Genomic DNA, 23860 nt, shown 5'->3' with positions numbered 1-23860 from the left:
CTGGACCAGTGTTGTTTACATCTTGTGAAATGGTCTATACAAGAAGAATGATATCACATGCTATTATTTCTTTTCATTAAACATTTATAATAGACACCAACCCATGCTTGAATTTTTTTTTTTTATACCTGTAATGAATTATAAAATGAGATTGTAAAACCATGGAGAAGCGAGGGCTTGATTCTTGATGAGTGTGATCTAAACTAACTTATAAGAACTAAACTTCCACATTGATAGTCTAGTACTTTCTGCCTCTTCATTTGTGTTTTCTGCATTTATTTATTAATTTTGGAGTGGTTCTGAATACTAAACAGCCCAGTGCCGTTTTGCATGCTGGTTTCTATTTTTGAAATGTTCTGAAATGATGTTTGCATACATTTGCATAGGCAAGTGCAAATTGATCCATGAATATGCAAATATAGGGGCTGATGTCTGTGGCAGGCTCCACTCTGCAAGAGAGCGCAAACATGCGCACACACACAAACTCTCTGACATGCAAACACTTTCAGACACATCCCTCGCACATCTTGACAGCCCACCCTCCCCTCATAAAAATACCCCCTCTCTCTGTCACACACACACACACGCACAAACACAGTTTTTTCTTTTACCTCTCACAAAGAGAACTGTATATATTTGCTTATTTCAACATTGTGATTAAAAAATCTGTAGCTTTGTTTGTCTGTTTGGGTACATGCACGCGTTTTATGTGCTTATTAATTTGCTCGGTGTACACATAGGCTACAGGGTTTCAGAGACTAACATCTGGGCAAGCTGCCAGAACAAACTATTTGCTACAAACCGTTTGCTCGTATAATAGACCCTGACTTAATTTGTTCACTATACGCATTTTATTCCGTTTCTCTCCCTCTCATTTGCTGCATGTATGTGACATCATTTGTCAATATTAGAAGACAGTTAGTTGACTGCCCTCACCGGTATCTGGTGTGGCCAGCCTTCTCATGAACTACACCAGATCAACTGCAGACAGTCCTTGCTTTGAGATGTTAACTCACTCTTCCACCAAGATATTTGCAAGTTCCTGGACATTTTTGGGGGAATGGCCCACAGCTTTCGATCCAACAAGTTCCAACTTTGCACAATGGGTTTGTAATCTATCTCTTAGCTGGATGTGGCAGAACAGGAAACCACACACAGAGCGAGCAGTATGGCTGGTGCAATGAAAACAAGAGTCTATAGCCTGAAAATATATAAAATGTATGCCGTAATAATTTTAAAACATTTAAAAAATAGAAACCAGTAGAAATGACACTGGGTCTTACTATTTAGAAGCACTCTGTAATAAATAAATAAATAAATAAATAAAAATCAAATGAATAGTCAGAAAGTACTAGTGAAAAGGAGGGGAGGACCCTTGTTAGAAAAAAAAAGCCTTTGAGCTAGTGCTGTCTAACGATTAAAATATTTAATCGCGATTAATCGCATTGATGTCATAGTTAACTCGCGATTAATCGCACATTTTTATCTATTCTAAATGTCTCTTGACTTCTTTTTGTTACATTATTTTTTTCTCATTTTAATGCTCTTATCAATATGGAAAAATTATTATTGAAAATAACATTGGAATAGTGTTGGAATAGTGGAATAGTGTTTCGGCGTCTTGCGCTCGTCATCCACTCAAAAGTAACGTTACTATTTGGCAAGCCGAAACGAGTGTGTGCGGCACAAAACGTCCTCGCGCTGGGCTCTGACTGAAACCCATTCATTTCAATAGCTTTTTTCAATAGTGTTGTTGTTGCTTCTTCAACCAAAGCGCAAGCGGATCTAGACCGGAAACAAAACAACAGGCACGCCGCAAACACATGTTTCGGCTCGAGACGCCGAAATGGATCAGGACGCATGCCGCGTCCTCTTGCAAAAGCATGTGAAATAACTACAAAGTTCGCTAGGACAAAAAGACCGTTAATCGCGCGATAAAAAAATTAACGCCATTAAAATGGGTTTGCGCATTTAACTGAAAGCCCTACTTTGAGCTCTTTATAACTCTATATGACTCCCATGGTAGGCAGCATACAAACAGGCTAATGATTCACTTGCCTCAGTGTATGTTAGAGAACGTCTCGGTTACTTATGTAACCCTCATCCCCTGAAGGAGGGAACGGAGACGTAGTCGACATATCGACTGATTGGGATCACGCTTAGGGAGCCTATCATCCTCTGTACTGTACTGTTAAAACGATCCAATGCACTTTGGCGTGTGAGATCTGTATCTCACACTCCGCCCAAGAGCTCAGGTATAAATACGGAAGTGGATGCACACACCAGTTGTTTTTTTTGCTGAGGAGCCGAGCGGAGTCAGCAGTGGTCCAGCAATCGTGGCGACGAGACTATGTCTCCATTACCTCCTTCGGGGAATGAGGGTTACAGTACGTAAGATAAGTAGACTATCCAGTAGACTAGCCTTACTGTTACCATTTTCTATGCATGGCTACAGGTGTTTACGACATAATATCAGATTAGGCGTTAAGGAATGAGACAAGAACTCGATGCAGAAGATGGGCTTTTATTTAATCAAAAACAAAACAAAACAAACAACAAAAACTACCCCATGGGGAAAACACAACCTGCGACTGGACTGAACTGGACTATGTGCGCTTTTGAGCATTGAGCATTGAAGCTTCATGAAGCTTCGAGACCTTTATGAGTCTTTGTTTCAAATCAGTGATTCTGAGCATGTCTCAATCCGCCAAAGTCAAGCAATTTTTGTAAACGGGGCTTTGTTACGTCTTAACTGTTTTAAAACATTTCGAAATTTCAATGGTTCACCAATGTGGGACGATCTCTGTGAACCCATGAATCATGTGGATCAAGTCTCTATGGGTTTTACCTGAACTCTGATCAGTTGTATGCATTTGTGCACATTTTAATTAGACTTTAGTATACATTCTCATATTGGACTGTTTAGCTAACACAGTCTCATCCCAAGACGTCATATAACTGACGTCTTGGGACATCTTTTGACCATACGTCAACATCCACCGTTTTAGGGTACCCATAAACGTCAGTTACATGACGATCCTGGGATGTCATACAACTGATGCTTTACCTTTAATGTCAGTTAGGGGTAGGTTTAGGTCTGGGGTAGGGTTAGGATCCGATAACGTCATCTAACCGACGTTAAAGGGTACCCTAAAACGGCGGATGTTGACGTATGGTCAAAAGACGTCCCAAAACGTCAGTTACTGTATATGACGTTTTGGGATGAGACTGCGCTGGTTTAGCTGAGCAATCAATGAAAAAAAAACAAAAAAAACAACAACAAAAAAACAAACATGAAAATTGATGAAAAAAAAACATCTTACACAGACACTTGATATTTAATCTTATTAAATGATTAGTTAATTGCATATGATAGATTTTATCTTCAATAAAACACTTGCAATGTGTTTGTAAAAGGTGTTTTTATGCGTGTTTGGCCTGAGTTTTTACTGTATTTCTACTGTTCTGACCAGCAGGGTCACTCACTAGTGTGTGTTGTTTTGAACCATTCGAAACAGTGAATCATTTTGAGAAGCAATTGATTTGATGCTTTGAAAAGCTTAATTTCTCCAATCACTTGACTGTACTGGACTGGACAAGGCGGAATACAGACTAAACACGACAACAAACATTAAACGGCAATCTGGCACAGGACTTGAAACACAAGGAGAATGGCCCTTTCCTAATACCCACACTTGCATTCTTGGCCACTTGAGAACGCATGTACGTGACAGGAAGTAAATGCGCAAGACTGCCCCATATCTAAAAAATGCCGAAAGTGCAGTTCCCTGAACGCATATTAAACGCACACTATCTTGAATACTGCTAAAAGCTAAGTGGCTACAGAGGCTAATCCATTATAAATTCAATTACTTAGATATTACATGTAATTTGGTAGTAAAACAAATTGTTAATGCGTCTTTTTATTGGTGTAAAGATCAGTCGGCTATGTGTATTGTGTACAACATCACAACCCAGATAGCAAACTGACATTGAATCAACGTGGAAACATGACATCGAAACAACGTTGATCTGACCATCGAATTAACGTTGAACCAACGTCAGACGCGTCATTCTTTCAAAACTAGCGGAAAATCAACTTGAAATCAACGTTGTTTCAACGTTATGAAAGCAAACCAATTTTCGCTTTTCATTTAGCTTTGAAGAATGCCGCGTCTGACGTTGGTTCAACGTTAATTCGATGAGCAAAATCAACGTTGTTTCGATGTCATCAGAGACGTCGTTTCCACGTTGATTCAATGTCAGTTTGCTGTCTGGGAAACCACACGCTCACAACAGAAGACAAACACACACGGAGCATGAATGTCTGAATTAACTCAACCGAAGTTCCACCAGTGTACGGCCCGAGCAAACTGAGACCTGCACGCTCACAACGACAAGACAGGTGAGAGCTCTGTCACCAAACCAAGAATAAACAGATTGAAGTGACAGAACGGCGACACATAAACATAAAATTAATACATACAGTATATAATTTAGCTCTTCATTGAAGAAACATTAGTCTATTATAAGGAACGGAAATGTCTTCTTTCTTCATTTTTTTAATGCAGCTGAAATGCAAATTACTGTATAGTATTTTTTTAACAATCTGTTGCAACAATTCTCCAAAATAAAGGGAACATTTAAGAGGTTTTCCTCCTTTCTATAGCCACACAGTACCAGGCTTCGGGATTGCACGCAGATTGGAAGTTCCAGTACCCCAGCTGTGTAAATGTTTTTGGTCGCTGTGCGACTAAAGCTGTTTTTTTTTTACGTACTCTTCCTCCTTTATTTTTCTCCTTGTCTCCTTTTTCTTATCTGGAGCCAAAATAAGCCTAGCTCAGGTTGTTCTTGGCAGTTGCTTGGAATGTCAGTATGACTTTTAAAATATGGTACTTTGTAATTTGGAGAGCGGAGTGAAAGCTGAGCTGCCTGTGCATTCTGTGATTGCCTCTTTCGCCTACACCAACATGGAAAAGAATTCATGCATCAAGAATTTATTTAGCGAAATATGTTAGCAACACTTGTCCAACTTATATATGCTTAGGGTTTCAGTGTCAAACCCTTTTTTATGATGTCATTCATGTTGGCATCACAACATTTATGATGGCATACTTTTTACATTAACAAAAAAACTTTTATATTAAAAAACACATGGACATATTGACATAAAACAGTGTACATTGAGAATAAAACTATATGCACATTAAAAAATTAAATAATGCACATTCAAATAGATGTAGAAATCCTTGAATGAGGACTCACCCATTTTATGAAACATTAGAAATACAAAAAGTTCTTAACCTCAGAAAAACCACAGGCACGCTTGGTTGTGATGTTATCAATAGGTGAACGCTTAGCTCATAAATAATACATTTGGCTATATTTTAATCATTTAACATGAACATAGTAGGTCTTTAAATGAGTTTTCTTATAGATTAAAGACATTTTTACACATCTGAGTTAAGGCTGCGTTGTGTGTTTAATGAAAAAGGCAATATTATAGTTTTAATTTTGAAAAAATACTCCATAGTTGCCAAATGCAGTCTTGGGAAAATGCTTTTTCTTGTGGTCCAAGAGGTTGGCGATCCTGTCGCTTGTTTGTTCCAAAACTCTGGTGGTCAGAGACCGCTTCGAATGTGAGGACTTTTAGAGTACACTTCCTATGGCTAGTGTGTTTATTTCCTTTTGCTTATTTAATATAAAATGATCAAAAAATAGAGAACAAGAAATTGATGGTTATGAATATTTCTCTCTTTAAGTTCTGTTTATAATGTTCTCAAATTCCATTATATGAAATGTAATGTGAATAGTTGTGCTAAAAGTACACAATGGAGACCAGCAGACACCATGTATGCACAGCATGAAAATGTGATCACTGTTACAATAGGTAGTTGATGACAATAAAAATGCAATAAAAATGATCATTGACATAGCGGTGCACAGAAGCGTACGTTAATAAGGTCATTTAGATTTTCTTAGGAATACCCAAGGCTGCATTGGAAGAGGAAAATGGAGAGAGACGCTTCTACTAAAAAACAAAACAAAAAAAAAACATCGACTACACTTTATTTTGATGGTCCTTTTTTAACATTGTTGACTATAAGTAACGTTACACACGTCAACTAACTCTCATTAGAGTATTAGTAAACTCTGCTTAATATCTGCTAACACTTAATTATGATACTCCTCAGATATATAACTTTTTAACATGACCCTAACATTTGAAAAACGAGTCGTTTGCTGAGACTGGTGTCAATAAAATCTTTTAATGGACTAACAAGGACGTTTTCAGTTCTGAAACTTACAGGATATTCTTATAATATGATGACCTCTTAAAAGCTCAAGGAAAATTTGATTTCTCAGTTCATCACCCCTTTAAAAGGGACCATCAAAATAAAGTGAAATCATCCATCCAGGCTTTTGCAGTGACTGGTATCAATTGATTTTATTAATTCTGTCCATTTCTAAATGTGTATTACTCATTCCCCGATACTTAAGAAAGCAGGTGTAATGTGTAGTGTGAGTAAGAGAAGCGTAGAGAAGATGGGCAGGAAGAAGAAGAGGAGAGTTATGAAGTTATATGGAGGTAGGGATAGAGTGAGAGCAGAAGGGATATGGATAGTGTTAGCAGCTGATTAGTATTCGAACGGCGTGCAGCTCCAAAGAGGATTAATGGACTCTGATGCTTAATATCCTGGAGAACAATTAATTTGCCCACAGTTTTGTCATGGTTGAAAGTCAAATGCTGGAACGGATCGATGTGGCCCGGCCCGGCGGTGGAATCGTGCGAGCCCCTTCTGCTGGCTGCAGAATTTTAATTTCATCATCATCATTTCGCCTGCCAACATCTCAGCCCCCTCCCCCTCAGCCCCCTCCCCCTGCAGACAGAGAGAGCTGTGCCTGACATGGTTGAAAGGGTTGGGGTGGGTGGGGCTTTGTTAGACGTACACACATACATACATACAAAAATTCTCAAAGGGCAAAAGCGCGCTTATCTCCAGCCTGAAGCCTGACATGTATTATTTTGTGAAGTAAAATGAAGCAAAGCTAATTCTCTTACACATCTAATCACATTTAAATCTACAGTAGAAATGACACGTTTGGAAATGGAAAGAAAATCCCACTAGCGCCGTCAGTTCTTGTGTTTTTGTTGGGTGGGTTTTTCACATGTTTAGGTTCTGTTTCTTATGTCTGTTTCCTTGGTTTCTTATTGATTGATTATGTTTAACACGTGGGGCTTGTTTAGTTAATTGGTTTGGTCTTGTTTATATTGAGCTTGTTTGCCTTCAGTCTTTGTTGGGTATTCATCAAGTTCACTTCACTCAAAAAAATGTTGTAAAAGCCTTTTGGTTATTTTTCAGTATTTGGGTAGTATTTGCATCACCCAGTTCCTGGGACAGACATAACAACCCAGTGTTTGCGTAGTTTTTGTGTTACCCAGATCCTGGGTCAGACATAACAACCCAGGGATTGAGTTATTTATCGCAGGTTTTTTTTCGATCTCTTCAGGAAAGAGCAGTGCAGCTCCATCAAAATGGTGCATGTCTTTGGTCAAATACAGGTTTGCGTATATTAATTAGGCTACTTGTTTAATTTTTACTTCTAATATTTGTTAAACAAGTTTTAATGTTGGCAATCTGTATTAAAAATGATATAAATATGCAATACTGTAAAATATGATTGAAAATAAAGGAATTATTACATGCAAGCCAGTGGTTGTATCGAGTATTTAAAAAAAATGTTTAGAGGATTTAAGTTAATCCATATACAATAATTAATGTATGAAGTTAATAAGCTTGTATTCAGTGTTGGGGAGTAGTTAACTACAAGTAGCGACGCTACTAACTTAACTACATATTTCAGTAGCTTGGCAGTAGCTCAGTTGCTTTTTAAACAGTGTAGCTTTTCCAGTAGCTAACTACTTTTTGCAGCAAGTAGCGGTGTAGCTCGAGCAAAAGCAACATTGCGTTTCTCGAGCCTGCGCGAATCAGCGCGATGCAAGGATATTCTTCTTGTCGTTAGATTACAAACTAATTTTTTTGCCATTACCGCCACCTGTTGTTTAATCACGCGTCTTGCGGCTAACGGTTCACTGACGTAAAGTGGGTTGACAGTGACACACCCATATTATGATTATCCATGATGGAGCAAGAGGTGACGGCAGATTTGGATGATGGAGAAACAACTGACGTTAATTACCCATGGTCTTATTTGTCCAAGTTCAATCGGTATTTTTGAGAAAATGTTCTAAATGCAATTTATGTTGGATGTATATTTTGTTCTTGCAATGTTGTAGGCTATTTGTTGCAATTTTGCACTTTTGATAAACAGTCTGAGATATTTGAGTGTTGTGTGTAATAAAACAAAACTCTATGAAATCATAATTGTATTGCATTGTTTTAAACACTAAATATTTTAATTAAAACATTCATCAGACACTTATTCAGTTATTTATAATATATAATTTATAGCATGTTATAATAATAATATGTAATATAATATTTATAATATGTTGTTCAAAAAGCAAAAGTAGTTTCAACGTAGCTAGCTACTTTTTGATAGTAACTTGTAGTGTAGCTAGCTACTTTTCCAAAAGGGTAACTTGACTGAAGTAGTTTAACTACTTTAACGTACGAGTAGCTTGTAGCTTGTCAAACTACAGTTTCAGAGTAGCTTCCCCAACACTGCTTGTCTTATAGTTGCCACAGTCAGGTTGCCACAACCTGGTGTCTGTCACCTCTGCGGCACTACACTTCCCAGTATCCCTCATGGCGGAAATCGGGGGTAACACGGATATGACGCCATTGATAGGCGACTCCTCACCCCTGCCCACACGCCCCGTTTTCTTGGTTAAAATTGCAATTTTCTCACGATTTACAAATACTGTAGTTGGAAACATTTGAGATATTGTAAGTAATCAACTAAACAAAATATGTAACATTGGCCTAGTGGTTTTTGGATATTTTACTGCAAAAATCCTGCATATTGTACCTTAAACACACCTCAGATTAATTTATGACAATCTGAGCATCCTTAAGATTGTCGGAAGGTGTAAATCAGGGCTAAAATTGGCCTAATTGTCCTGCCGTTTGAATCAGGCTTTAGATATTGTAGTAGTTTAGAACGCAAATAAATCTCTGACCCATCGTCGTCTTCCTCGTCTAATTTTTTTCGCTCCACATACATGAGTTATGTACAGGTGCATTTGATAGACATTCGTAGCACCCAATAAACGGCTCTGGGCATTCGTAAACCACGCCTCAAATACATGAAAATGAACATGTGGTTCCCAGACCACATCTCAATGTAAATGAGATGTGGTCTGGCGTTAGCCAGGCTAGACCACAGCATCTTCTCGACATGATGCTGTCCAGTATCCACAGGAATCAGCTGCCGGTTTGAGGTTTAAGTTTTCCCAGGTGTCTGCGCTCGCAATAAGTGGAAGGGCAATATGCTTATGTTTCATCTTGACGTCACTACGAAACGGCTTGTGACTCGTTTGAAAAACGATTAATTTCATTGACTCGGAGTTGACTCTTACTTTTGAAAGACGATAAATTTATATAAGGCGCAGTTTCAGATTTAAAACTTTGCAGGATGTTTTCATTCCCTTAGAGCTATGTTACACACTTTAAAGGTCATTTTCAAAAATCCATAATAGGTGCACTTTAAAACCTAAGCGTGAGCTGAAAAAAAAGTCTTGTTTTATCTAACATCTCTCTCTCTCTCTCTCTCACCTCACACACACACACACACAACATGAGACATTCCTCTGCAAGTGTGGGTAATTACTGCTACATTTATGTGATAATGAGAATGTCCTTTAGAACAGTGGTGAAAACTTAACTAGGGGGTTTTCAGCTTAGGGGCTGAAGAGGGAACTCTCTGGCAGTGTGTGTGTCTCGGTGTTATGCCAAAATCCCGACCCCTGCCAGATTATTATTGCTCTCACTCCCCAATATAGTTAGGTTTAAAGTTAAGTCTGGGGGTTTGAGAGATCTTTAGGGATCCTGAGGCATGCTGTAGCACAGAAAAGACCTAATCATTAGGGGGCACTCATGTTTCATTCTTTGAACAAGCATTTTCCCAGTAGATACTGTAGATTTGTATTGTCAACATATCGTTAGCTGTCCTCTAAGGGTATTTTCATTTAGATTTATGCATTTAGCAAATGCTTTTGTATGCCACCGCATTAATGGCATACATTTTTATCAGCTCATGCATGTTAATTTAGCCGGGAATTGAACCATGTTCTGTCAACTGTTTGAGTTTCAGGAGGGCACACAGATTACGTTTTTTTTCCCCCACACTTCTGTTAACTATGTAAAACTGTTTTTAAATTTTTTTATAATAGTTTTAGTTTCATAATTAGTTATAATAGGCTTTTTTTATAAAATGTACTTTAAAAAGTTTCTAAATTCATGTTTACAATCATATGTTCTCGTTTTTTGTAATGAGTGAGAGCTAATGTTATGTAAACATTTTATCTTTACTTTTTAATGTTTAGATGGAAAAAAAAACTCATACAAATTTGAAACAACTTGAGGGTGAGTAAATGATGACAGATTTTACATTTATAGGTGAACTATCCCTTGAACTCACCAACATTTTTTCACATATGTTTACACACTCAGTTGTCATGGCTACACTCTTGGCTAGAGCTCTTCTTCCTCGCAGGGTCCTTCTCAATTGGAAGGCTACATCTTAGTAGGCTACATCTGCATATCTCGGCTGCCAATTTTAATTCGTTAATTTAGTATTTCTTTCTCACCATGACCATGGGGATGGAGACATTTTTGACATAGCCATGTGCACTTACTAGTTCTCATTCATGCTTATAATACTCAGGAGGACTCTAATCTACAAGACTCCAAAGGACTGCACTAGGAAGGACACAACCTCACAAGGATGCAGACGTTCAACATTCATCATCCAACACGTTCTCATATAGTGACACTTTTGAAATTTCATCTAAATCCAACGCACATGGCATCCTTTAGCGGCAATATAACACGCACAGAGCTTTGTTCGGTTATGGTAGGTTTAGTTCTGGGGTAGGGTTAGGGTTAGACCACTAGGAGGCGCCTTCTGGCCCATATATATCTGCGTCTCATATTGACGCTAAAAGGTGCCATGTGCGTTGGATGTAGACGAAATGTCAAAAGCGTCAGTATATGACGCCTTGGGAACGAGAACGGGCTGCCATAGTCACCAACACACTCTGTTCACTGTCATCCACATTCTAATTGCACACACCTGGTCACCAATTACCTACTCATGAACAGCTTTTATACTCTGATCACACACACTCTTTGTCTGGTCACGTCTGTGCCACACAAAGACTGTTCACAATTTTAGCTGCTGTACATACTTGCTTGGATTCCCAGAAAGCAAACTGACATTGAATCAACGTGGAAACGACGTCTCTAATGACATCGAAACAACGTTGATTTTGCTCATCGAATTAACGTTGAACCAACGTCAGACGCGGCGTTGTCTTCAAAGCTAAATGGAAATCGTAAATTGGTTTGCTTTCATAACGTTGAAACAACGTTGATTTCAAGTTGATTTTCCGTTAGTTTTGAAAGAATGACGCATCTGACGCTGGTTCAACGTTAATTCGATGAGCAAAACAATGTCAGATCAAGTTGTTTCGATGTCATGTTTCCACGTTGATTCAATGTCAGTTTGCTATCTGGTTTAGGCCTAATTCATCTTCTGCTCATTTGGCAGTTCTCCGTCAGAAACATTCGTGAGTTTTTACATCAGACCAATGCAGAGAATAATGAGGATGAGACTGTCATTAGTTTAGTTAACTAACCCCCCAGATCACGGCTGCCTGCCATTTTCAGAATCTGTCCCTTCAATTGAGTAGATCCAACTTCTCTTTGGGAGAATTGGAGGACCTCAGCCATTCTGATCCTTTTCACTACGGTCATCCCAGAGTGGTCAAAATCAACTCTAGATTGCCCTCCTGTTGACCAATCACAGAGGAGGCAAAGGAGGAAGAAGTCCAGCTCTAAACACTCTTGAAAGATCATCCCGCGAGCCGCAAATGGCCCGCGGGCTGCGAGTTTGAGACCTCTGACATAGAGTCATCTAACGACGTTAAAGGGTACCCTAAAACGGCAGATGTTGACATATGGTCAAAAGCGTCAGTTGTATGATGTCTTGGGATGAGACTGCGCTGGTTTAACGTGCATAAATGACGACGAAAATGAGACGAAGGGAAGTTGGTGAGGGAAAAAATGGATTTAAACACAGCCCTGGTCCCCAGATCTACTGGTTACTTTGTGGTACCATGGTCTCTTGCTCAGGCAGATTTCTTAATGCTCCTGATCTCCCAATACCGATGTCTCCCACTCTCGTCTGGAGTCTTTTCAATCTCCCCTATCTATTTTACCTGTTGTATAATACTCACCTACTTCTTGTGTGCTCGTCTCACCTGCCAACATAGAACTGTTGATCTCAAGGTAATGTCAAATGTGATAACTATGTCGGCATCTTTGATATTTCTTTAGTCACCGTCACAGTTGAGGTTATTGTTGCCAGATGGTAGTCTTGCACACAGCAAAAACCACACAACAAAGCCCTTCATGACCACAAAAATATTATTATTATTATTCCAACACAGTCTCATGAAGATGCGTATCTATACCACGAGTGTCATTTCTCGTGGCATTTATACGCCAAAAGTGTTTTTTTCGTGTATATGGTACGCACTAAAAAACCCTGGGTTATGTTTAGGGGGGAGGGGGGTGGGGAGTTCGTGCGTATTATACGCAAAAAAGTGCGTATCATATGTACGCGAAAATCGCGTGCCAAATACACGCAAAAACTGTTTTTGCCGTATAAATGCCACGAGAAATGACATTCGTGCCATAGACACGAACTTTCATGAGATCGGGCTGTATTATTCTGTAAGACACAAAGTAGATGGTTAAAATGAAATTTTTCGTTAAGTTTAATTGACATCTGTTTTTAATGTCAGCTAATATTTCCAACCTCCTTTAAAAAAAAAAAAAAAATCAAATTAAGACTGCTCACACAACACTGTCTTATGAATATATAATGATAACAATTGTGAGGATACAAATTTAATGAGATTTAATGGCCTACTGGAGCTCATAGTCCCGGTAATTTCATGTAGTCTTTTTAATGCTTTGGTTAAGCAGTCACCTCTGAGGCTGTGTGTAAAAAGACAGCCCAATGAATTTTGGAAAGTAGAATAAAATGTTACAGTTAATAAGCTTTACTTACATTTAATAGAGACATTGGACGAAACCACCAGAAGACAGGACAAAACGACGAAAGATTTATAGACAAGGGGGTAAGAAAAGGACAATAAGGGAGCGTATGGGACTTAGCCTAAGGAAACCAACCAACAAGTGGATAACATCCCTTTCAGTCCTTAACCTCCTTTGCTCTATCCGCCATTGATGAAATGATACGAACATGTCTCAGATGACTGCAGTGGCCAGAGGCAGTGTATGACTGCAGAGTGTGTGTATGTACACACAGATAGACACACTTCATGTCAGAAGTAATCTTTGTGTATGTTACTTTAGATGTCAGATTCAAAAGTGGGATTATTGTCAAAAGGAAATATGCCTGAGCTCCTAAACGCGGATATCACTGCTAGTAGTACAGATTTCTACACAGCAATAAAATCCCACATGTACACCACCACACCCATACTGTAGTGATTTTTATACTGTACAAATGGTATTTCCCCTAACTCTAACCCTCTCCCTAAACCTACCCATCACAGAAAAAATTCTGCATATATTTAGATTTGATTGATTGCCAACAAAAATGTCCCCATAAGGTCAAAACATACTCACTATCCTATTACTTTCCCCACACACACACACGGAGAGAAAGAGAGCATTCACTCATTTTGTCCACAATGCAAGACCTCATTGAGTAGGTGTGGTTGGTAATAGGAATGGACCAGGATCAATAATGTGGAGGATGGGCCAAATGCAGATGTAATGACTTTGGGCTTCTCAGTGATTAAGATACTGTCACCCTACTGACACTAGAGGTCAGTTACTCTTTAACCCCCTGTTAAGTATTCCTGTTTTTAAATAGATTGTCTCTACCCAATAAAAAGCACAAAAAAGTCAAAGCACACAGTGTAAGCAGCGGTGCAGAGGTATGCTGTAACTGCAACCTCACACACAGAATTTTCTCACTGACATAATGTCTAATATCAGGGCTGTGGATCTAAAACCGTTACCATATACATAGTGTAAGTGGCCACTGGAGGCCGCTAGAGGTAGTATATTCTTAGTGAGGTAATTCATGTGACTGGGTTGGAGGCTGTGCACCCAGGAACCTGTATAACTAATAATTCGATTTGCACTTGCCTGACTTCTCTCATCTCCGAAGATCAGGGACATGTAAGTTGACTCTTAAACTGTGTAAATTGTGAAATCCTGGTGCTCTTCACTTTACAATATTAAGTAGTTCATGTATTTCCATTTTCATGCGTTTTTGGTGAAGTTTGCTTTGTCTTATTTCCACACATGTGTGTGCTGTTTTAGTTCAGAGACCTTCAAGCTAGCGGCTAATTCCGAAAAGCAGCAAATCTAAAATTTGCACCCTTGGTGAGCGGAGTAAGGTGTGTATCATTTGGCTCTATGTATAATAGGACTTCAAGGATGTAAAATGTCAAATTTTGACTGTTATTGGAAATTATTTTTGTTGTTTATCTTGTACCATGAAAGTGTATATGTTAAGGGAGACAATTATTGTCTTTAGTTGTTATTTAAATAACTTCAAAGGTCACTTGATTTGTATTGTACATGTACAAAAATGCATCTTGATGTACTGTAAATGAGGTGAGGATTTTGTTTGCGAATTTGTGTCTAAAGGTTCATTAATCAGCTATTTGTGTTTACTTATAGTTTTCACGGTGCTCACGCTGATTTGGACGAATAAAAATTACTGCACCCGTTTGAGACTCTCTGCCATTTATTAAGGAGCCAAGGGCTGCAACAGTGAAAACTTATCGCGGAGTCATCCACCAATGCAGACGTCTTCATCAGCCAGTGGACACAAGATCATCCGATGTTTGCACGCCAATATATGGATGCCACAGCTGCAGTGAGAGATTTTGTCTAAGTGGGTAAATCCAATCACAGATACACAAACAGGAGCACTACATTAAAGTCAACGGGTTTTAAAGGACTATGTGCTCAGCTAATTCATTACATGGGACATTGGACCTCTAGAGAAATCAAGAACTGCCATATTCTGAATAATTCCAAGAAGGGTTTTGGATGTGTAACACAAAATACGCTAAATGCTAGACCCATAAGGTTGACCAGTACAAAGTCTAAGAGTGTGGCTAAGGTCAACGTTATCTGATAAGATTTAATTCCTGAACTAACAATATCTGAGGAGCAAAATTGTCTGTCACAAGACTATCAGCAGTATTGTTGTTTATGACGTTCAGTAGCTGTTTCTGTTTAACCCCCTTGATGTGTCCACAAAGTGTAAATGTCTGATGTGAGTGGTAATATATAGTTTTAAAGATAAGTTAAAGTCACCACTCATCCAAATTGGAGTCTAGACATAAAACACTCTAAGGCCTTAAAGTACAAACAGACCTACAAGATGTCATTACCTGCTGAGGAAATAGACAAGACCCCAGAAGCACAACAAGTCAGGTCAAGCTCCCGTGACCGTATTTTAACAACAAAGGGTCAAGAATTACATGATCAGGAAGCAAAGAGGAATGAAAAGGCATTCAACAAAGCGTATGATTCTTGGAAAAATTCGGCAAAGGAATTCAGAGTTAAATTGAAGGCTTTCTGCTTGTCTGAGGACCTTGATAAAATTCAAACTAACATTAAGTCCAAACAAGCTATAGTGCATCAAAATTATGAGCCCATTCGACGCAACCATACCACTACTCCTGATATTGTCAAAAGAATGGATGCATGTGACACCCTTACAGCTGAGATTTGTGACCTTGTCAGTAAACGACTTGAGAACATAGATGAGGCTTTCAATGACCAACTAGAGAAAGAGAGGGTGAGAATGGCGCTAAATAAGGATGAGTATGAGTCAGTCTTTGGAAATACGAAAACAGAAACAGTAATTTCAGAGTCATCACAAGGATCCGGCAACCACTCAAGCGCCACCTCCAGGTCCTCTAGCAAACGTGCAGATGCAGAAGCCGAACTGGCCGCCAAGGTAGAACAGGCAAAAGCCATGCAAAAAATACACCTTCAACAGGCAAGACTCGACAAACTGGAGAGTGAATGGAAACTCAAGGAAACACAGATGCTAGCAGAAATCAAACAAAAGGAGGTTGAAATGAAACTAAAGCTAGAAGAGGAAAAAACAAGGTTACAACAGCTACAAGCGGACAATGAAGTGAAGGTAGCAGCAGCTCGGGTGAGAGCGTACAACAATTTTGAGGGTGCTGAAAGCTTTGAGGAGGAGACTGACCAAAAAACTCAGTATAGTGGGCACAATGCTGGACTCAGAACCCCACTAAATCCACAAGCAATGCCATTCCAGCCTCATCCTGCACACTCAGAGGTGCCAGTAGCTCAGGAGGTCAGCCTAGCCCAGGCAATTGCAAGCTCACTTACCCTAAGCCGTCTACCTGTCCCAGAACCAACCACGTTTACTGGTGATCCCTTGAGGTTCATAGACTGGAAGATATCCTTTATGGCTCTTATCGACCAGAAGCCGCTCCCAGCTAGCGAAAAAATGCTCTATCTAAAGAGTTATCTTGCTGGTGAAGCACGGAAAGCCGTTGAAGGATTTTTCTACCGAAATTCAGAGAAGGCATATCAAGGTGCTTGGGCAGTCTTGCAAGATAGGTACGGAAGTCCATTTATTGTCCAAAGGGCCTTCAGAGACAAGCTCATGAAGTGGCCAAAGATAGCTGCAAATGACCCCATTGCATTAAGAGAGTTTGCAGATTTCCTTCAAGGTTGTGTTGAGGCCATTCCTCATGTTAAGGGCCTGGGTATTCTAAACGATTGCGAGGAAAATCACAAGCTCCTTAAAAAGCTGCCTGAGTGGATGGTGCGCAGATGGAGTCGTATTGTTGTGGAAGAGCTAGACAGATCTGGAGACTATCCAAGTTTTGTGCATTTCACAGAGTTTATGCAGACCGAAGCTCGTATAGCTTGTAACCCTATTGCCTCCCCCCTTTTGATGAACGTTAAAGGCACGGACGAGAGGCTTTCAAAGAGAGCCAAGGTGCTCAACACAAGCACTCAAATGAAAAACTCCACCTCAGGTACTCTGAAAAACTCCAACTCAGGAACTCTGGAAAACGTGAAACCAAGGCCACCTTGCTTAGTTTGTAAAGACGAAACACATGGTGTTGTTAAGTGTCCAACCTTTGCAGCAAAGACTACAGATGAAAAGAAGGCCTTTATCCATGAAAACCACCTGTGTTTTGGGTGCTTAAGAAAGGGTCACACAACCAAAGACTGTAAAAGGCGACACACCTGCAGTACATGTGGTAGACGTCATCCAACCTGCTTGCACCTAGAAAGAAACACAAACCCTGGCGGATCTGCAAGCAATGATCCTGTAGCTACAGGAGACCATGGAAGCAAGGAAATTCACAAGGTAATGGCCCATGCATTGACACAGCACGTTTCTGCCACCTCTAGCATTGTTCCAGTTCTTGTGTCATCAACAACAGAGCCCCAGAAAGAAATTCTCACTTATGCTCTACTCGACACACAGAGCGACTCAACGTTCATCTTGGAAGATTTGGTCACCGAACTAAATGTGAACACTCAGCCAGTTCAACTTAAACTCAGCACAATGACAGCTGTCAACACAGTCATAGCAAGCAAGAGTGCATATGGTCTACAAGTTCGGGGACTTAACTCTGACACTTACATCCAACTACAGCAGACCTACACACGAGACTTCATTCCAATCGACAAGTCTCACATTCCTACAAAAGGTACAGCGCTTCAGTGGCCTCATCTGAAACATCTTATAAACAAGTTACATCCACTCCAAGATTGTGAGGTTGGACTGCTAATTGGTTATGATTGCCCGTCAGCACTAGCTCCCTTGGAGGTCATCACAGGTGGTGAAAATGAACCTTTCGCGCAAAGAACAATGCTTGGCTGGAGCATTATAGGGTCCGCCAATCCCCACTTGGATAGACAAGGAAACGAGAGCTTTGTGCATCGTGTTGCAGTGAAAGAGGTGCCAGTGGCCACCGATGTGCTGAAAATACTGGAATCGGACTTCAACGAGAGGAGCTATGAAGACAAGTACGTTTCACAGGATGACGTTCATTTTATTCAGCTCCTTAGTGATAACATTAAGCAGAAAAGAGATGGACATTTTGAGATTCCCCTTCCATTCAAGGGCAGTTGTCCGCCGGCTCTCCCTAACAATAAGAAGCTGGCTACTGTTCGGCTGCAACATCTAAAGAAGAAGTTAAAGGCCAACAAACAGTATTTTGACCATTACACCGCCTTCATGGAAGAAACTATCAAGAAAGGTGATGCAGAGCCAGCTCCTCCATTATTGGAGGGAGAAACTGTGTGGTATATTCCACATCACGGAGTGTACAACCCCAGGAAGCCAGGCAAATTAAGAGTCGTGTTTGATTGCTCTGCAAAGTTCCGGGGGATTTCCCTAAACGACACTTTACTCACAGGCCCCGACCTAATTAACTCTTTAGTAGGAGTCCTTTGTCGCTTTAGAAGAGAAGCAGTTGCTGTGATCTGTGACATCGAGAGGATGTTCTACCAGTTCAGCGTCTCACCAGAAGTTCGCAACTACCTAAGGTTCCTTTGGTGGGAGGGTGGAGTGTTAGAAACAGAACCGCAGGAGTATAGAATGACAGTCCACATTTTCGGTGCTGCGTCCTCCCCTGGATGTGCCAATTTTGGTCTCAAGTATCTGGCACAGCAACACAAAGTTGACCACCCGACAGCTTCAGTATTTGTGGAGAAGAACTTCTACGTGGACGATGGGCTAACCAGTGTTCCAACAATCAAGGAAGCTAAGGAACTAATTGTCGAAGCACAAAAACTGTGCAAAAGTGCAGGTCTACATCTGCACAAGTTTAACTCAAATCAAAAGGAGGTCCTCTCCTGTGTGGCACCCTCAGAAAGGGCAGTAACCACTGATCCTCTCAACCTTAATCCAGACGCAACACCAGAAGGACACATACTGGGCATTCAGTGGTCATCAGAAAATGACACATTCAGCTTCAACATTGACGCAAAGGACCACCCCCCAACTCGCCGTGGTCTATTGTCAGTCGTCGCATCTCTGTATGACCCTCTCGGGTTTGTAGCTCCCTTCACCTTGAGTGGCAAGTGCATCCTGCAGGAGCTATGTCGTAGAGGTATTGGATGGGACGATCCTATTCCTGAGAACTTGCGTTCACGGTGGGAGGAGTGGAAGAATGGTTTACAGAGGTTAAAGGAAGTTGCCATACCCAGATGTTACCATCCTCATAACTTTGGTAAAATTGTTAGAGTGGAACTGCACCATTTCTCAGATGCCAGTAACGCAGGATATGGTTCATGTTCCTATCTGAGATACAAAAATGACAAGGACGAGGTTCATTGCAGTCTTGTAATGGCCAAAGCGAGGGTTGCACCTACGAAGATCACGAGCATCCCAAGATTGGAACTCTCTGCCGCAGTCACCGCAGCCAGGATGAGTATTATGCTGAAGGCAGAACTCGAGATGAAAATTGAACAAGAACTCTTCTGGACAGACTCACAAGTAGTGCTGGCTTACATCAACAATGAGGCACGAAGGTTCCATGTGTTCGTGGCAAACCGTGTTCAATTGATAAGAGAGATTACAGACCCAAATCAATGGAACTACGTAGATACAGCACAAAACCCAGCTGACCACGCCTCTAGAGGTCTTCATGCAGCAGACATCTCTTCGACTCGCTGGTTTTCAGGGCCCAAGTTTCTATGGGAACAGGAAGTGCTACCTACACCTAGGCCTTCAACCGAGCTGCTCACAGGTGATCCTGAAGTTAAATCGATTCAAGTGTTTGCAACTCACGTCAGTGACTGGAACGACATTCTAAGTCGCCTGAACCGGTTTTCTACCTGGACTATGCTTGTTAAGGTGGTTGCAAGAATCAAAAGACTAGGATCTAAGCTAAAATATCACGGTGAAACTGTTACTGTCGATGAACGTAGGAGGGCTGCTGAGGTGGTGATTCAGCTCGTCCAACAGCAAGCCTTTCCTCAAGAGCTAAAGGCGCTGCAAGGGAGCACTCATGGGAAGACAATTCCAAAATCCAGTCCTCTTCTTTGTCTCGACCCCTTTCTGGATGGGGGACTTCTTCGTGTTGGCGGAAGACTTAAGGGATCATCCCTCAGTCAAGAACTAAAGCACCCCATCATTCTCCCAAAGGACAGTCACATCACCAAGCTTATCCTGTCACACTACCATGCCCAGATCTGCCACCAGGGTCGGAGCCAGACCTTAATGGAACTCAGATCAAATGGATTTTGGGCTATTGGTGGGAGTAAACTAGTCGCCAGGTTAATACATAGATGTGTGAAATGTCGGAAGCTCAGACGACCAGTTGAGGAGCAACGAATGTCTGAACTCCCCAGAGAACGCTGTGAAGTCTCAGCTCCCTTCATGTTCTGCGGTATGGATTGCTTCGGCCCATTTATCACCAAGCGAGGTCGCAAAGAGAGCAAAAGATATGGACTCATCTTCACTTGCCTGTCTTCTCGAGCAGTCCATCTTGAAATGCTTGAGGACATGTCCACGGACGCCTTCATTAACGCTTTAAGGTGTTTTATTAGCCTTAGAGGAGCTGTTTGCCAACTCCGCTGTGACCAGGGCACAAACTTTGTGGGGGCGAAGAATGAGTTCAAGGAAGCCCTCAAGCAATGTGACACAGAGGCACTGGAAGCCTTTCTGTCGGATAAACAGTGTGAGTTCATTCTCAATGCGCCTTCAGCGAGTCACACAGGCGGTGTGTGGGAGCGACAAATTCGGACCATCCGCAATGTGCTGAATGTTACGATCGCTCAGTGTCCTGGTAGACTAGATGATGCCTCCCTTAGAACGCTGTTCTATGAAGCTATGGCCATTGTAAACAGTCGCCCATTAAATGTTGAAGGAATCAATGATCCTATGGCACCAGAGCCCTTGACTCCAAACCACCTGATCCTGATGAAAGCTAAAGTCGCCTTGCCACCTCCCGGAAAGTTCGTAAAGGAAGATATGTACGCCGCAAAAAGATGGCGCAGAGTACAATATTTAACTGAACAGTTCTGGAGCCGGTGGAAGAAGGAATACCTCCTGAATATATCCATTAGGCAAAAGTGGCATGTACGGCGACGCAACTTGAAAGTGGACGACATAGTCATCATAAAGGAAGATACACTCCCCAGGAATCAGTGGCAACTAGGGCGAGTGGTTGAAACTACAGAAGGGTCAGATGGCTTAGTTCGTCGGGTAAAGGTACAAATTGGGGAGCGGAAAGTAACACAGAAACAGAACCCCCGATGTAAGCCCTCAATCATTGAAAGGCCCATCCAAAAGCTGGTGCTCCTCCTTGAAAACAATTAACAGTCTGTAGTACACTCAAGTACACTTACATCAGACATGTTGGTTTATTGATTTTATTCAAGGTCTCCCTATTTTGTTCTGTAGCTCCATGCTTAGGCAGTTATAGAACTCTAGAAATCATGTATGAGTAACTGTTTTGTTTTCCATGCTGAGTTCATTTATCATAACATGATTTGGTGGGAGTGTAAGTGGCCACTGGAGGCCGCTAGAGGTAGTATATTCTTAGTGAGGTAATTCATGTGACTGGGTTGGAGGCTGTGCACCCAGGAACCTGTATAACTAATAATTCGATTTGCACTTGCCTGACTTCTCTCATCTCCGAAGATCAGGGACATGTAAGTTGACTCTTAAACTGTGTAAATTGTGAAATCCTGGTGCTCTTCACTTTACAATATTAAGTAGTTCATGTATTTCCATTTTCATGCGTTTTTGGTGAAGTTTGCTTTGTCTTATTTCCACACATGTGTGTGCTGTTTTAGTTCAGAGACCTTCAAGCTAGCGGCTAATTCCGAAAAGCAGCAAATCTAAAATTTGCACCCTTGGTGAGCGGAGTAAGGTGTGTATCATTTGGCTCTATGTATAATAGGACTTCAAGGATGTAAAATGTCAAATTTTGACTGTTATTGGAAATTATTTTTGTTGTTTATCTTGTACCATGAAAGTGTATATGTTAAGGGAGACAATTATTGTCTTTAGTTGTTATTTAAATAACTTCAAAGGTCACTTGATTTGTATTGTACATGTACAAAAATGCATCTTGATGTACTGTAAATGAGGTGAGGATTTTGTTTGCGAATTTGTGTCTAAAGGTTCATTAATCAGCTATTTGTGTTTACTTATAGTTTTCACGGTGCTCACGCTGATTTGGACGAATAAAAATTACTGCACCCGTTTGAGACTCTCTGCCATTTATTAAGGAGCCAAGGGCTGCAACACATAGTATTTTCTTTAATTAAATTATAATATATAGTATATAATACGGCTGGGTAATAAATATCGATTTCTCGATATTAATCGATTCTCATTTTTACAAACCGATATCGATTCTTAAATCTCAAGAATCGATTAGTCATCCTGTTTCATTTGATTGAATGAGACATTGTATCGCGGCAGCGCACGTCCAACAAATCGCACTAATCTTTGTCCTGCTTTGTTACTATTGATATGAAACAAAGTCTCAATTTTCAAATTACGTCCATTTTCTTTTGAAATTCAAAAACATAAATAGCGTTTTGCCGTTTTGGCGCTGTGGCGTGAGATCGCTCTGGCGCAGCTCCAGAGAAGCAGCAGCGCTGATCTCTCTTCCGGGTTAATAATACCCGTCACAGCGCGAAATAAACATGAATGAGCATCTGAAAGTGTGTTAAAAGATAGAGTACAACTTATCGAAATCCGTATCACGTCACATTGATTCGCTCAATCAGCGTTTCAACCGTGGAAAGACGTCAATTAAACAGCTTGTAATCAATGTCATGTATCGTCATATTTACCTCAGAAAACCCACATCAACTCGTTAGTCCACACTCGTTAGAGTTCTTCAATATTTAATGCATATTTGAATAAATTTGGCAAGTTTTTATGACAGCGCATTTAAATGTTTATATTTCATATAATCTTATTATAAAAATAAATAAAAGTGTAATTTAAGTGTTTGTATAACTACAAAACAGTTAATTATTACCTTCATATTAGGTTAATGAAGCCTAGTAGGCTACAACTAGACTATATATATAGACCATAGTTTACAGCATTTAAGATATTTGATTCCCTTGAGAAAAATTGCCATTTATTGTAACTGATATCCAAAATAATCAATATTGAATCGAATCGAATCGTAATCGAATCGAATTGCAAGCTTGTGAATCGAAATCGAATCGAATTGTGAAATTTGTCTCAATACCCAGCCCTAGTATATAATAATATATTATATATGGTGGTCTACACAGAATGGAACCCAAACCACTGAATAAAAGTGTGGTTGTGAGTATAAAAGGCTGACAAACGTCTTTTATATAATTGCTACATCAATTATGTTTTGTTGCGTCATAAAAGTCAACATTCCCCAAAAATGTTGAAGTTTACAGTACATTTTCCGTTTGGTGCTGTAATTCTGCCGGCAATGTTTTTGCTAAGAAAGGCCATGCTGCTGATCAGAAATGTTCGAGTTACACGCACCATTACACTGCACCATTTATTATAAGCACAAAATGTATCGTAAAAAAGTTAAAGTCCTGAATGTGATTTTAAATCACTATTTTATCTGTGTAATTGCAAAGATTTAGGA

At 40.3% G+C, this 23860-nt stretch overlaps 2 protein-coding genes across 2 annotated transcripts; both read left to right on the top strand.

The window, feature by feature from the left end:
* Positions 1 to 14253: 14253 nt before the first annotated feature.
* Positions 14254 to 20579, top strand: LOC120474279 (uncharacterized). The gene is made up of 3 exons (XM_089129759.1): positions 14254 to 14408; positions 14553 to 20509; positions 20563 to 20579. The coding sequence occupies exons 2-3, from the start codon at positions 15628 to 15630 to the stop codon at positions 20577 to 20579; spliced, it is 4899 nt and encodes a 1632-aa protein (XP_088985885.1). The 5' UTR covers positions 14254 to 14408; positions 14553 to 15627.
* On the top strand, positions 20502 to 22491 carry LOC120474281 (uncharacterized). Its single transcript, XM_089129869.1, has 2 exons — positions 20502 to 21911; positions 22056 to 22491. Exon 1 carries the CDS (start codon positions 20590 to 20592, stop codon positions 21574 to 21576), a length of 987 nt encoding a protein of 328 aa, XP_088985995.1. The 5' UTR covers positions 20502 to 20589; the 3' UTR covers positions 21577 to 21911; positions 22056 to 22491.
* The last annotated feature ends 1369 nt before the right edge of the window (positions 22492 to 23860 follow it).

The sequence above is a fragment of the Pimephales promelas genome, chromosome 4 (assembly GCF_988280905.1).
Source record: "Pimephales promelas chromosome 4, fPimPro1.hap1.1, whole genome shotgun sequence".
NCBI classification, from domain to species: domain Eukaryota; kingdom Metazoa; phylum Chordata; class Actinopteri; order Cypriniformes; family Leuciscidae; genus Pimephales; species Pimephales promelas.
This window is presented reverse-complemented; position numbering and strand designations above follow the sequence as displayed.